The sequence below is a fragment of the Cololabis saira genome, chromosome 2 (genome assembly GCF_033807715.1).
Source record: "Cololabis saira isolate AMF1-May2022 chromosome 2, fColSai1.1, whole genome shotgun sequence".
Lineage (NCBI taxonomy): Eukaryota > Metazoa > Chordata > Actinopteri > Beloniformes > Belonidae > Cololabis > Cololabis saira.
This window is the reverse complement of record NC_084588.1, coordinates 25,932,246-25,946,969: the sequence shown is the minus strand read 5'-3', so window position 1 is coordinate 25,946,969 and position 14,724 is coordinate 25,932,246. Positions and strand designations below refer to the sequence as shown.

At 38.6% G+C, this 14,724-nt stretch overlaps 1 protein-coding gene across 2 annotated transcripts in view; it reads left to right on the top strand.

Moving 5' to 3' along the window:
- Positions 1 to 10,409, top strand: part of gpc6a (glypican 6a) — a 164,211-nt gene extending 153,802 nt beyond the window's left edge. For both annotated transcript variants that reach the window (XM_061710025.1, XM_061710017.1), the window contains 3 exons: positions 3,906 to 4,036; positions 8,064 to 8,239; positions 9,228 to 10,409. In XM_061710025.1, the coding sequence (XP_061566009.1) occupies positions 3,906 to 4,036; positions 8,064 to 8,239; positions 9,228 to 9,451 (531 nt within the window). In that variant the 3' untranslated portion in view covers positions 9,452 to 10,409. The remainder of the gene's footprint in view (positions 1 to 3,905; positions 4,037 to 8,063; positions 8,240 to 9,227) is intronic.
- The last annotated feature ends 4,315 nt before the right edge of the window (positions 10,410 to 14,724 follow it).

The window sequence follows — 14,724 nt, the reverse complement described above, 5'->3', positions numbered from 1 at the left end:
TGTAGCTGATAAACATTTACAGGGACTAAACAAAAGCCAAACTTGCTCATACATCATACATATTTTAATGTTTGTACATTACAAAAAAAAACAAAAAAACATCGGGTTTAGAGATATTTGATAGTTAAATGAGTTTGTCACACAATTTTTTAATTTTTCTTTTTTGGGGGGGGCAGCATCAGACCACTGATGAAAACCTCAAGAAATTCAAGAAGACATTTTCCTGTACATAGAATCAGTCCACACCCTCTAGTGCAATATAAACATGTTTGGGTTTGTTTTTGTTGTTTTCCTGGAAAAGGAATAGCCTACCTAAATTAACAGTTACTGGCATATGGGTGATGCATGAAACATACCACATTAAAACACAGACACATCGAAATTGATTTCACTGGGACTTTGGAGGTGAAGCCAGCCCGCTTACTGTCTATTTTGGGGGCTTTCACCTCTTGGCTTCTGTTGGATCATTACTGAGATCATGTGTCAGGACATTCATCTTCATGTCACATGAGCAAGCTCCATCTGTTTATGAAGCCTTTCAACGATCTGAGACAGAGATGTGAGATAAAAGTCGTTAACTTGTGTCAGTCACTCCTTTCTTGTTAATTATTGGGGTTGAAATAAACAACAATACAACAATAAAAATTGAAACAAAAGTCTGTTACTTCAGAAGTTTGTTTGCCTCTTTAGTTTGATACCACAATGCTGCATCTAGAAATATATTCTGAGACAACTCCTGAGTAAACTTGTAAACACAGCTTCAACCATATGGGCATTGAATTCAATCAGATATTTGAAAAATATGGCTGTGAGTTGTATAAGACAAATATTCCACAGTCTTCTGCTTTGCAGAGCCTTAAGCAATTCAGCAGCTGAAATTGGTTTGAGTCCACAACAATTTACAGAAAGTATTGCAACTCTATCGAAAGCAATAGAATTTTAGAGGGAAGGTTATGACCCATGTATATTGTGCTTTCTTGCTTCATAAATACTCTCTCACTCTCTGTCTCTATATTTATGTGTATATATATTTTTATATATATATATATATATATATATATATATATATATATATATATATATATTTTTTTTTTTTTTATGTATATATATGTTAGTGTGTGTGTGTGTGTGTGTGTGTGTGTGTGTGTGTGTGTGTGTGTGTGTGTGTGTGTGTGTGTGTGTGTGTGTGTGTGTGTGTGTGTGTGTGTGTGTGTGTGTGTGCATGAAACAAAGAAAATTATAAGGAATACAAACAGTCAAGAGTACAACTAGAGAGTCATCTTAAACAGAGAACTGCAAAGGCGAGTGCTGTTAGATTGTATGTTTTTTTAGGCAGCCCTGAGAGATGTAAAGGTGTGTCTTCAAGAGCTTCTTGAGGATTGAGAGGGACGCCCCTAGTCCGATAAGAATTTGTAGGCGGTGCCACCAGCGTGGAACTGTCTGAGAGAAGTGTCTTGGCAGAGAGTGCCTTGTGCGTGGGGATGGCACTGCAAGTCAGCATTCCTCTAAAGAGTGCAATGAGCAGCCTGAAGTGATAGCCTGTATGATCGAGTTGAGGTAGGTGGGAGATAACGCTCTGTTGGACAGCGGAAGTGATTTGAGTTTGATTTGAGTTGCTATAGGCAGTGCAGGCATTTCCCAGGCCTCAAACATATTTGGACAAGGTAATATAAGTGTGGCTATGACCATACAAATCCGTTACAGTGATCTCTTGCCTGAAGTCTGGACCCATGAACGTCACCAAATCCTGAGTTTCCACATGTTTTGCCAGGCCTTCACTACAACCACCTACAGTTGTTGTTTAATTGTGGGTATTTCTTCCTCTAGTTGTGTTTACGGTAACATAAAATCCTCCATTAATCAGATCATTAATGAGATCATGTGACCTATTTGGCCACTGAGCAGTTTTCCACTTGAGCTGCGAAAGCAGGTATTGTCCTATCAGTTCAGTAGCATGGCTTGATGTAAGCATACAGCCCTATACACCTCAGAATTGATCTTGCTACTTCTGTCATCAATCACATCATCAATAAACACGAGTGACCTCTTCCACTGGCAGCCATACACGCCCTTAGCATAACCCTGCTTTTGACGCCAATGTGGTATCCTTAGGATCATGAGCTGTTCTTCTCCTTCGCCATACTTTTCTCTTCCCATCATTTCAATAAAAGTTTATCTTGGTTTTTATTTGTCAAGAAATCTTAATCCGGAACTCTACCGATTTTTTTTAGATGTTTTCTTGCAAAGTCTAATCTGTCTTTCCTGTTCTTTAATGTTCCCGGTGATTTGCACCTCATTGTTAACCCTCTGTAATTATGAAAGCTATAGAGTATAGAGTTTGACAGTGATATGCCTCCCTTCTTAAGAGGATTCTTCATTTAACTTGATATTGTAAATGTTTAGTTTTTTTCTCTGCCATAATCTACTTAAGTCATCCTCTCTGGTCTTCCAGGGCTTTTGATTGTATTTATTTCATCAGTGTTTTCCTTCTTTTTAAGATTGTACTTAGCTGTGGATCTGACCACACAAAAAGGTTTTTCTAGCTCGTATAGATTTTCAGTCTAATAATGGCCTCTTTCACTTGTACTCAGATCTCCTTGGACTTCATACTGGTATCTCCAGTCAAACAGCTGCCAAATGCAAACTCAACACCTGACATCAACTTTAGACCTTTGATGTGCTTTGTTTGTCTTGAAGTAACGAGGGAATAAACCGCACCTGGCCTTGGACCTCTTTTCACTCAACTGTCTAAATATTTCGGAGCCTGGAAAATGGCTGTAATTACTAAGGTGTACTTGCTTCGTCTAAGTTAAAGACAATATGCTTTAAATTAAACAATGAAAACATGTTCCTGTTAATAACATATCAATCATTTCTTACTCGGGTGGTAAAAAAAAAAAACGTTGAAAATGTTGACGAGCAGTTGTTTTTTAAAAAGGAGGCCTCTGTTGAAACAGGTACTGAATATTCTGAAGAAATTTCTTCCTCAAAAAACTCAGCTCAGCCACGTTCCAGGCGTGTCTGCTGTGTCTGAAGGTCAAATCACAGTCTCTTGAATGATGGAGATGAGATAGTGTTTTCGGTGTTAGTATTCATCTTTTATTTTTATTTATCTTTATTATTCATTTATTTATTGGTTTATTTTTTTTTACAAACAAATCAAACTCTGATTTACAGTGATTTTTTTATTGGTCAGGATTTTTTATTGGTTGCAATGTATTTCCAATATTTTTATTCATTATTCATGGTGCATAATCTAATAAATATGTCTTTATAGTCTTTATATTCAGAGTAAAATGGCTTTTGTGCTCTTGCTTCAACAATGATATCAACTATATTAAAATTACAAACTAAGCAGCCCAACGTGTGGATGACAGGCCCTTTGTTTTTTTTTGTTTTTTTTTCCCCTCTTGCTGAAATGTCCACTCCAGATGGAATCAGTTGGGGGTGACCACTTATGCCAAATATTAGATTTGAAACTATAAATCTGTCTTGTATGAATCAGATGAACAGAATATGGATGGACTTTTCTCCTGGTGGAATAACTGAACAGAAGGGCTTCTGCAAAACTATGCAAACTTGCCATTGCATGAATGTTTAAAATATACTGGTAATTTTGTCACAATTTTAGAGAGATGAAAATGTCTGCAGTTCTGTTTGTTTTATCAATTTATTTTCAGTTTATGCAGCACATAGCGCAAGATTTTTCCCTCCTTTTTGTCTATAATAAAATCTTAAATGAGACAACTCAGCTTACAGTATTGAATTAAATTTCATTTCATTCTGAAAACTCAGTTACTGCACTCAGCCATAAGCCTGACAGCTGACTTGTTTCTCACATTTGCCTCTCAGCCTTCTAATGGAAGATCCAATATCTCTCTGTCAATTGTTTTTGTCAACGGCAGGTGACTGACATCAAAGAGCGATTAAAGGAGTCCAAAAGGTTCTGGTCCAAATTGCCAGATGAAATCTGTTCTGAAGAAAAGCTCACAGAGTCTGATGAGGAGCAGTGCTGGAACAGCCACACGAAGGGCAGGTGAGGACTTGATAACCACCGCTAAAGTCACACTGCACTCCTGTTATCACATTTTGCCTGTGAGGGATTAAAATAACTACACTCTGTTCCAGATGAACACTCCCTGTAAGTACAATGGCCAGGACTGATACGGAGAACTTCTGCAGTATATAAGCTCCAAGGCTCTAATACTCAGAGGACTGTGGAGCTTCCTCTTGTCATCAGAGAAGCCTGTAGAATATAATACTGAGCCATACAGTAGATTAGACAGACAGTTCTCTCTGATGCTAAATGGGAGATGCTGCCAGAGAACATGTATCACTACAATGCTTTCGTCCCTTCCAAGTAACAAAATCACCAGATGGTGGCATTAAAAAATATATACTTGTGCCAGTCCTTTTTTCAAGCTCTGCTCTAAATCTGGTAGGTAAATTGATAATTACACATCAGTCAGACTATATTAAGAGTGCACTGAATTTTCTACTGTTATTTAAACTTTATCTGGTTACCTGACTTAACCCTGATATAAATTATATATATACAGTGGGGCAAAAAAATATTTAGTCAGCCACCAGTTGTGCAAGTTCTCCCACTTAAAAAGATGAGAGAGGCCTGTAATTTCCATCATAGGTTCACTTCAACTATGAGAGATAGAATGGGGGAAAAGAATCCAGGAAATCACATCGTAGGATTTTTACTGAATTCATTTGTAAATTCCTGGGTAAAATAAGTATTTGGTCACCTACAAACAAGCAAGATTTCCGGCTTTCACAGACCTGTAACTTCTTCTTTAAGAGGCTCCTCTGTCCTCCAGTCGTTAACTGTATTAATGACACCTTAACACCTTAACCTTTAACTGGTTATCAGTATAAAAGACACCTGTCCACAACCTCAAACAGTCACACTCCAAACTCCACTATGGCCAAGACCAAAGAGCTGTCAAAGGACGTGAGAAACAAAATTGTAGGTCTGCACCAGGCTGGGAAGACTGAATCTGCAATAGGTAAGCAGCTTGGTGTCAATAAATCAACTGTGGGAGCAATTATTAGAAAATGGAAGACATACAAGACCACTGATAATCTCCCTTGATCTGGGGCTCCACGCAAGATCTCACCCTGTGGGGTAAAAATGATCACAAGAATGGTGAGTAAAAATCCCAGAACCACACGGGGACCTAGTGAATGACCTGCAGAGAGCTGGGACCAAAGTAACAAAGGTACATCAGTAACACACTACGCCGCCAGGGACTCAGATCCTGCAATGCCAGGCGTGTCCCCCTGCTTAAACCAGTACATGTCCAGGCCCGTCTGAAGTTTGCTAGAGAGCATTTGGATGATGCAGAAGAGGATTGGGAGAATGTTATATGGTCAGATGAAACCAAAATAGAACTTTTTGGTAGAAACACAACTTGTCGTGTTTGGAGGAGAAAGAAAGCTGAGTTGCATCCAAAGAACATTATACCTACTGTGAAGCATGAGGGAGGAAACATCATGCTTTGGGGATGTTTTTCTGCAAAGGGACCAGGACGACTGTCCGTGTAAGGAATGAATGGGGCCATGTATCGTGAAATTTTGAGTGAAAACCTCCTTCCATCAGCAAGGGCATTGAAGATGAAACGTGGCTGGGTCTTAGCCGATCTCCAGATATCAACCCCATAGAAAATCTTTGGAGGGAGTTGAAAGTCCATGTTTTCCAGTGATTTCCAGCCCAAAAAAATCACTGCTCTAGTGGAGATCTGCATGGAGGAATGGGTCAAAATACCAGCAACAGTGTGTGAAAACCTTGTGAAGATTTACAGAAAACGGTTGACCTCTGTAATTGGGTATATAACAAAGTATTGAGATGAACTTTTGTTATTGACCAAATACTTATTTTCCACTATAATTTGCAAATACATTCTTAAAAATCAGACAATGTTATTTTCAGGATTTCTTTTTTTGTATTTTGTTTCTCATTGAGATATACCTGTGATGAAAATAACAGGTATATCTTAGCTTTTTAAGTGGGAGAACTTGCACAATTTGTGTCTGACTAAATACTTTTTTGCCCCACTGTACACACACACACACACACATATATATATATATATATATATATATATATATATATATATATATATATATATATATATATATATATATATTGTTCAAACTAATTCTTAAAAGTCCTCAAAGCCCTTTTAACATGAGCTTCGTTTGGTCTGTACTTTTTTGCTTAGGTCAACGCTAATATTACAAACAGCTACAGGCAGAAAAAAAGACAAAAAAAGAGACCAGGAACCTGTGGGACAACACTGCTGTCCACCAAACCTTTGTTCATTTAAGAGTTCATCCAAATTATTTGTCAGTATTTTTCACCTCTGTTCTTTTTTTCTTGGCAACTGTGGTTCTTTGAGCCGCAAAAAGGTCTCCTTAAACTACATTATAAAAACTAATAATCAAGAAAATAAAACGACAACATCATTTTGTGAGGATAGACACCCAAATAAAACATCAATTGCAGCAACTTCAGAGGTTTTGGATTTTATTTAAAAAATGTTCCCTGACTCGGCACGCTGTGGACTTCAACATATTCAAATTTCATGAAGCTGTGATTTAAGGAAATTTTATGTCAAAATCCAGGCCAAATGGCCCCATTCATTCGGATGGGGTTTTTTACCATGAAGAAAAAAAACCTATCCGTTAACGTAGCCTGAACCGGAACATGCACCCATACATGGCATACATCATTAGATGCGACTCTATCGTTCCTCGATGGGCATTACTTTTCTCAGTCAAAAGTGTTACCGTGGCAACGCTAGATGCCAAAAAGCAAAAAAAAGGCGAAAATTCTGACGTTTATTGCTCGGCCGAACTTTATTGTAGAAACATAGCTCAAACTTTCAAACACTCGGCCCGATTGGCACTAACGGACCCTACAACCTCATTATGCCAATTATTACAGTTTTTGCAATATTTACCTTTCATTTTTTTTTTTTTTTTCATTTTACTTTGCCCATCGAGGAACGATTGTTGCTAGGCAACAGGTTATCGTAGAGACATCGTACACATGTTAATGTTCCCAGACTCGGCATGCTCTGGACTTCAACATATTCAAATTTCATGAAGCTGTGATTTAAGGAAATTTTATGTCAAAATCCATGCCAAATAGCCCCATCCCCAAAGGTTTATTAACAACCCTAAACCACACCCCCTGCAGCGAGCACAGGAATGAATGAAATGCAACTGTAAACACCTCAAACTGACATAGAACCACCCCGAACACAAACACTACAGCCCCAAACCAAAGCAGCAAGAGGGGACGAATGGGCAGTAGGACATGCCCATATCAAAATTTCCAGAAATGTTCTAGTTTTTTTTTGTTATTTACTGTTTAATTGTGTCTTGGCGCTTTTAATGTTGATGTAAAGCACTTTGAACCTTGTGTTGAATTGTGCTATAAAAAGAAACTTGCCTTGCCTTGCCTTGCCTTACAGAGAAAAGAACACAATAAAGCCAAAACTAAAACTTAAAAAAGGAGACTCAAGCGAGAATCCCGAATCAAAATCCCATGGCCGTGACAAAAAGCCTGCAAAAAGGCCTTATGAACTTGCCTCAAAGTGAATCCCTCTCAATTCTCCTCAAATTCTGTTTTGTGGGTAAAAAAGAAAAGAAAAAAGCAACAGTCTGAAAAAACACCACAGTAGCAAATGACTGCAAATGTACCAGCGGTTAATATTAATATTGTAGTGAGAACACAGTTACGGAAACAAAAACAAAGTAAAAGACCATCCTCGCGGCGTTGACAACACAAATACTGGATTCAAAAGAAACATGGCAAATTAATGAAAAAACAAACAACCTCGAAAGCCACGTCCATCACCTTCACTAAAGATGTGTACCTAAATATGTGTCTTTTGTACAGCTTTTATTACACATTTGTGAAATTGCAGTATCCCAGTGAATTGTAAAAATGTTCCCAGGGTTATAACATGCAAATATTTCCTGGCGCAAGGTTTGGATTTGTTATTGTTATAGATATTCACAAGAATATGTTTTACTATGCCCAGATATTTCCCTGAAGTGGTGAAAGAGGGTTTAACCAACCAGGTAAACAACCCAGAGGTTGACGTGGACATCACCAGACCTGACTCCCTCATTCGGCAACAGATCATGGCTCTGCGCGTCATGACCAACAAGCTGAAGAATGCCTACAATGGAAATGACATCTACTTCCAGGACTCCAGTAAGTTCTCTAGCCTCACTGCATGTTGGTTTTTTAGACCATACAACCATCAACACTCCCACAGACACACAAAGTGCAGTGATAACATCGCTGCTGTCATTTATACTAGTCGTCACCTGTGCCACGGGATGTTCGGTGGTTCACTGAGGCACGCCTGATATTATTAGAAGAATAAATAGCTGTAGGTGTGGTGACACAGACAATGATAGACAGACAAGCCTACAAGGAAGATGTACAGCTCAAATGCTGCCATGACAGAGGCAATCGTTTCTCGTTTCGTGAATCTGTTTGAGATGACAAGACAGAGATACTCTCAGCCCCAAACAGTGTGTGGCTGGAAGACCACTGCCTCAAAACGTGTACAGCCCTTTAGCCACAATAACTGGAATAAATGGTTTTGTTTATCAGTCTCTCAGTCTTTTGCTTCATTGTGGAAAAATCTGCATTGTTCATTTCTTTTTCTGTGATTTTTAAAGTCAGCATTGAGCTCGAGAGATTAGACAAAAGTTGACTGTACAGTTTTAATCATTGACTGGAATTTCTTATCATAACTAGATGTCAGAGTAACTGAAATGCATAAAGTGGGAGATTTAATTAAGTAAAATAGGAAGTGACAAAAGCCAAACCCCCCAAATCATGACAGCTTGGCTGAGGATGTTGAGGATTTGTATAAAACTGAATTGAACAGGCTAAACAAGCAGATGTGTATCTACTATTGAGCTGGAGGCAGAATTACTGTAAAAGCTGACAGCATAGGACTGCAGTGACCGTTGAGAGATTTGGAAGTACTGAACAAGGTCCGTTTATCGACAAGGTGTCTTTACCTTGGTTAGAAAAAGGTTAGAAAAGAAGAAAAAAAACATAGTTGGTGGCTGTAGTTCCACATGTTCTGTCCTCTTTTGTCCAAACAGTTTTAACAGTTTTAATCAAGCTGCTGATGATGGGTGTGTAATTGTTGATTTTAATCCGTGTGATTTTGTCGCTGCAGGTGACGAGGGCAGCAGCTCTGGCAGCGGCAGCGGCTGCTCTGACGGCTGCACCACAGAGTTAATTTTTGTTGGAACAGAAGCTCCTGTGATTGGAGCCGACAGAAGCGATGAACGCGCTGCTGCTGCAGCTGCAGGCAAGTCACTTTCCCGCGGACCCTCCCTACTGCTGGTGATGGCTGCCCTCACAATCCCACTTTGGGCAATGCAGACTCAGTTAAGATAATACAGTGTGGCCTCATCTCAGACTTTGACACTGTTGCATAACAGTATGCTTTACGGCAAGTTATACTGCTGTTCCCTCACCGGACATGTACAACCTCCTGGAAACATGTCAAGAGTGGCTGGCTGTGTGGTATGGTAGTCTTGGAAGTGAGTGCAGAGCTGCATCCTGCTTGTCCCCCAAAGAATGCTCGGTGCCATCAATGAACCAGCTTTCATGTCTCTGAAAAAAAATGGAAGAAAAAATGTTTTCTCATCATTTTAAATCAAGCTTTGAAAACAATGCTTCTCTTTTAGAACGTTAAGTTGGGTCAGTCGCTGATTTCTCAGACAAAGAGAAACCTTTTTGTTCTTTGTTTGATAAAGGCAAAAACGAGATTGCATATTTGACCCTATTAGTTTTCTCCCCTCAGACAAAAAGAATGTTTTACTGTGTGTATGCATGGATATGATGTGAACAGAAAAAGCTTCTTTTTTTTTTATTCCACTTTATTTTATTTTACCTCTCAGTGTAGCTACACCGTTTTGGAATGATTGAGCAGTTCCCTTGTTTCCTGTTTGGTCATTTCAGTGTGGCTTTTGGAAGCAGCAGGTCTTACATCCGCTTTATTGTTGCACATTTGATTATTATTAAGTGCTAATGTACTGCACTAAGAGAACTATTTTGCACAGGTTACTTTTCGTTAGCTTCACGTGTTTATAAAGCTAAAGGAACCATCCACCACATAGAGAAATAAAATATCTATATATATTTTCAGATCATCTAACTGATCGTACTGTACATGTACTTATAAGCATAACAGTATGTAGTTCATTGGAAGGTACTATAATGTAATCTTGCTGGTTTAGTTAAAAGCTGCATTTTTTTTACTAAAGGTAATATTTACTTTTTATTTGATCACCTGTTTAAAAAATATTAAGCCATTGTATTACAAATCCCTGTTAATAATGTTTAGTTACCCAACTGACTCACTTTTATTTCTTTTTATTTCCTTTTATCTTTCTTTTTATCAGATGGCTGAAAAAGCAGTAATATGAAATTTATGTTCAGGAAAACTTAATTTTATGTTTATTTTGATCTCCACAATTTAATGAATTAGGATTTTGGTTTGTTTTAAGCCCTCCTTGTTAGTCTGGTACATATCTGTGCTAATCTAAGCTCCTCAGAATCCCTCTGATGAGCTCTGCAGGTTTCCCATGCATATCTTGTGATGCACCTTCCTGAAATCTGCATGTTGTTCTTTGACCGATGTGATCAGACACACCTGCCCAACAAGATACCAGATTGTGTAAGTCATCATACACTATAATTTTACACATTTGTGCCATATCTTGCAAAAGTAGGAAGGTGCAAAGCTTAGGTAGTCTTAAGAACCAGACTTGCTATTTATAAACTTTAGTCCGTCTCCCTTTGACCTTTAACAGGCTGTGGAGGTTTAGAGTGCAGACAACTACCTTACCCTCCACTAACACAGGACACAATGACTGTGATCCCTCATCATAAGAAAGGAGGTGGCTTCCAGACATTTTGTAGGCATACTGCGGAAAATTCCACCTTAACAAATGTTCAAAATGTTACCTGAAATAGGGTTTTTGAACCACTCACCTTCATGTTGCGTGCCCACATGATCCAAACCAACCATCTCTTAAGCACTTGAAATGTTTCCTCAAAATAAAAGTCCCTTAACACAATAGGGAGCTCCCACAAATGCACTGATGTAACAAATTAAAAGCTGCTCTGAGCTTTTGAAAGACCTAAAGTATCTCCCACTGCGTACAAAGCCAAGCTTGGGACAAGAGTTTACTCTCTCCCTGAAAACCGTATCAAGAACAAAGTTAGTGCCGGTGTGTCATGGCTGTCTTCACACAGCGCACCAGAAGGGAAATCTGACCTCAGCACGCTCACAGGACTCGCAACAGAAACCGTGAGCATCGTTGAAAGCTCTTGCTGCACAACAGTTGACCTCTATTCCCCAAATCCTTGCAGAAATCGCTTGAGGAGAAGGTGAGTGAATGGCAGCCTCCCGCCAAAAACAGCATGGCACGATTAAATTACTGATGCATAAACCTTAATTGTAGAATGCAACAGGCCAAAGCCTGAGGAAAGACAAACACTCAAGTGATTAACATAAATCAGTGCAGGAAAAATACAGAGATTCCTCTTCCATCCATCTGTTTTTATGTATTTTCAGTTTGCATATAAAAAAACAACTAATGAAACCATTTTGAAATGCTAGAAAAATCACAGCAATAAACAGCAATGGAAAAAAGATACAAAAAATAAAACATGACAAAGTGAAATGCAAACAGATGATAAATAACATCAGAAGCGTGTGACTGTAACATTATCCGCATGGACAGCAGAAGAAAACAAAGTTCCAACAACTATGCACATCCATTTAAGTAGCAGTTTATAAATGGAAAGCTAGCTCTGCTATGAACTATTATATTGTATTGTTTAATTTACTCATAACGGGACCATCACTCACAAAACTTTGTCATACTTTATTGAAAATAAAGCCCCCAAACCCATCAGGAAAATGTTTACTAAGGCAACATGTACACTCAGACAATCAGACCACCTTTTGTCACCGAGAGGACAGGATGCAGTTTTGGTGCTCTTTTTATTGGTTTCACTTTTCAGAAAGCAACTTTTCAGGAGGGAACATTTGTCTTTTCTTAATAAAGTGTTTGATTGAAAAAATATAACTGTCTTGAGTTTTCCAGTTGCTCTGCGTAAAAATGCGACACTTTTTTCTTTTTCGTTTTGGAAATTTCCAAAATTATAGAATACATTATGAAACATGAAGTGAATCGAGATTTGTGGCAATTTCAGTTCATCTAAACATGGTAGTCACCTTTAACCCTTGCAAGGCACTAATGGTTAGGCAAGCCCTCGAGGGGAACTGAGAGCCTTCGCTCTGGCTTGGCTCATTTTGACCTGAGCTTTAGCTCCTTGCAAGGATTAAACATGTAGACTCCTGTTGCCATCTGTTTAAATACTTGTACATTTTTGTACTCAGCAGTAATTCGGTACATTGGATGAAGAACTATTGAAGGCCGGGTCACTTCCCCCTCAAGCAACATTTCAATGTCATAGCTGGAGGGCCTGCAAGGTCTAAAAATAAACGTGGGTACAATGCACAAGATCCATTCACACACGAAGTGCCATGATGTTAAAGTCAGAGGCAAAGGAGTCCATCTTTAGCTCATTGATCCTGTTGCACCTACACATTCAAGATCTAGGTCAGTAAATCCATCCAATTTGGATCAGTTGAAACCATGTAAGTAAATTTAATGAAACTGGCTTGACTTGGGCGACTTAACAAACCTTTGACCTCTTTCAGTGTGGGACTCAGGAAGCTTAACACACAAGCAAAATTTAACACCCAAAACTTGGAATAGTCTTTACATAGAAGCCAAATGCAAGTAACACTCTGACCTCCCTGCCAGATCAGGCTCTCGTTCTCGTGTATGAGGAGAGAGATCCCTCAAGTCAGCCATGTCCGTGTTAGGCAGAAATAAAATAAAAAACCCAAATGTGAACCAATTTCATCAGCAGGAACATTAACCGCTGTTGGTTCAATTAGTCAAACACATTAGACAGATGGAGGAACATCAATCTGAAAGTCTTTATAACATGCTAAATGTTGATTAAATCTGTCAGTCTAAATGCGCTGTATCAAGGTTTTCGTGAACTGATCCATGGAGCAAAATTCTGGAGAGCAGATTACTATGGTTTACTATATCAGGATATCATAAGGAGAGATGTATTTACAGGATGGAACAATATTGTGGTACAAAGGATTAGATCACAAAATGATTTGGTTTAAACTCCAAAACAGTATCATGGTGGAGCGTGATGTCATGAATAACAGGAATATGGCAGGACCCCCTCCAGAGTGTAGATGCTGGTGGTTGGTGTGCCCGGTTAAGAGGTGGGAGACTTCTGATGAGACACCTCGTGCATCAGGAGGATGTAAGGAGCCAGGTGGCAAGAAAGTCACCCTGAAAAGACAATGACTGGCTTCAAAATTAGGACTCAGTTAAACCAGAGGAGTGATGTCACACTTCAGAATGAGATAAGTTAAGCAGCGTGGGAAAACATAACTGATGAAAAATAATAGGATGAGCCCAAACACCAGCCAATAGGACTAGACCTTAGGGACCACATCTCCCTTAGTGAATATATGCAAAATTGAAGCAGGTTTTGTTTAAAAATCATCAAATCTTGCACAAAGCTGTTAGAATGACATCACCCATACTTATCACTTAGTTTCAATTGATGTTTCTACAGGTTATGTAGTCGTTATCACTTCTGCTTGAGCGTTTACTGAAGGTTTTTTTTCCCCCTAAAATAAGATCTGGGCTAAAAAGCTGTATTCTAATGACCCCTGTACTGTAATGGCTTTAAAATTGGCAAATTACATAAATGAAACAGGAAGAAAAATTTGATAAAAAAGTGCAAGTTGGTTAGTTATATATTGCAGCATTGACAAACAGCCACATTAATTCAGTTTTTTTAGTATTTACAGTCATGATAAGGCAGGAAGTGAGCTCTGTGGCTTCAGATACCGGTATTGTTTGGCGCTGTTGCTTCCTCAGTGTGATTAATAGCTACATTTTCTCACCGTGTAAAAACTTAGTAAGCATCTGCAGACACACAAAAGGTTGAATGTCCCCATTAAAGCCTCTACGAGATGTGTGATTGCAGCAGAGCTGTGTGAATGAGTGAGAATGAGGCAGGGCTTTACTTGTGTTGCCCCAACCTGAAAAAAAGAAGAAGCATTTTTCAGAGGTTGGTCCAATTTTTCCAAAGACCTTGTATCTAGTGATAACAGTCCTTTTTCATGATGTTTAGAGGAAGGTTTGCCATTCTCCACTACCTAGTGTATTCCTCTTTTGTGTGACAAACTATGTTACCTTAGTCATAAAAATAGTCACTACTTGAGATGATTGATGGCTGAACTTTATTGTCTGTGAACCATATTTACTACCATTATGCCATTAGGTCTCTTTGGCATCTGAAAAACTTAAAAAAAGAAAAAAAGAAAAAAGAAAAAAAACATGACTGGCAGAGTTTTTTAATGAATGTTTAGAACAAAATGTGTAATATGCAAGGTCTTCTCCATTTTGATGTGAATCGTTTGCTGCACTTTTGCTTAAACATATGCTGTGAGTGTGGTACTATTGTGATTTGCAAAAATCTGACAATTAAGGAGCACATTGAGATTTTTTGGAGCTGTCACTGCACGCTTTTTAAAGTGTTTTGGGGGA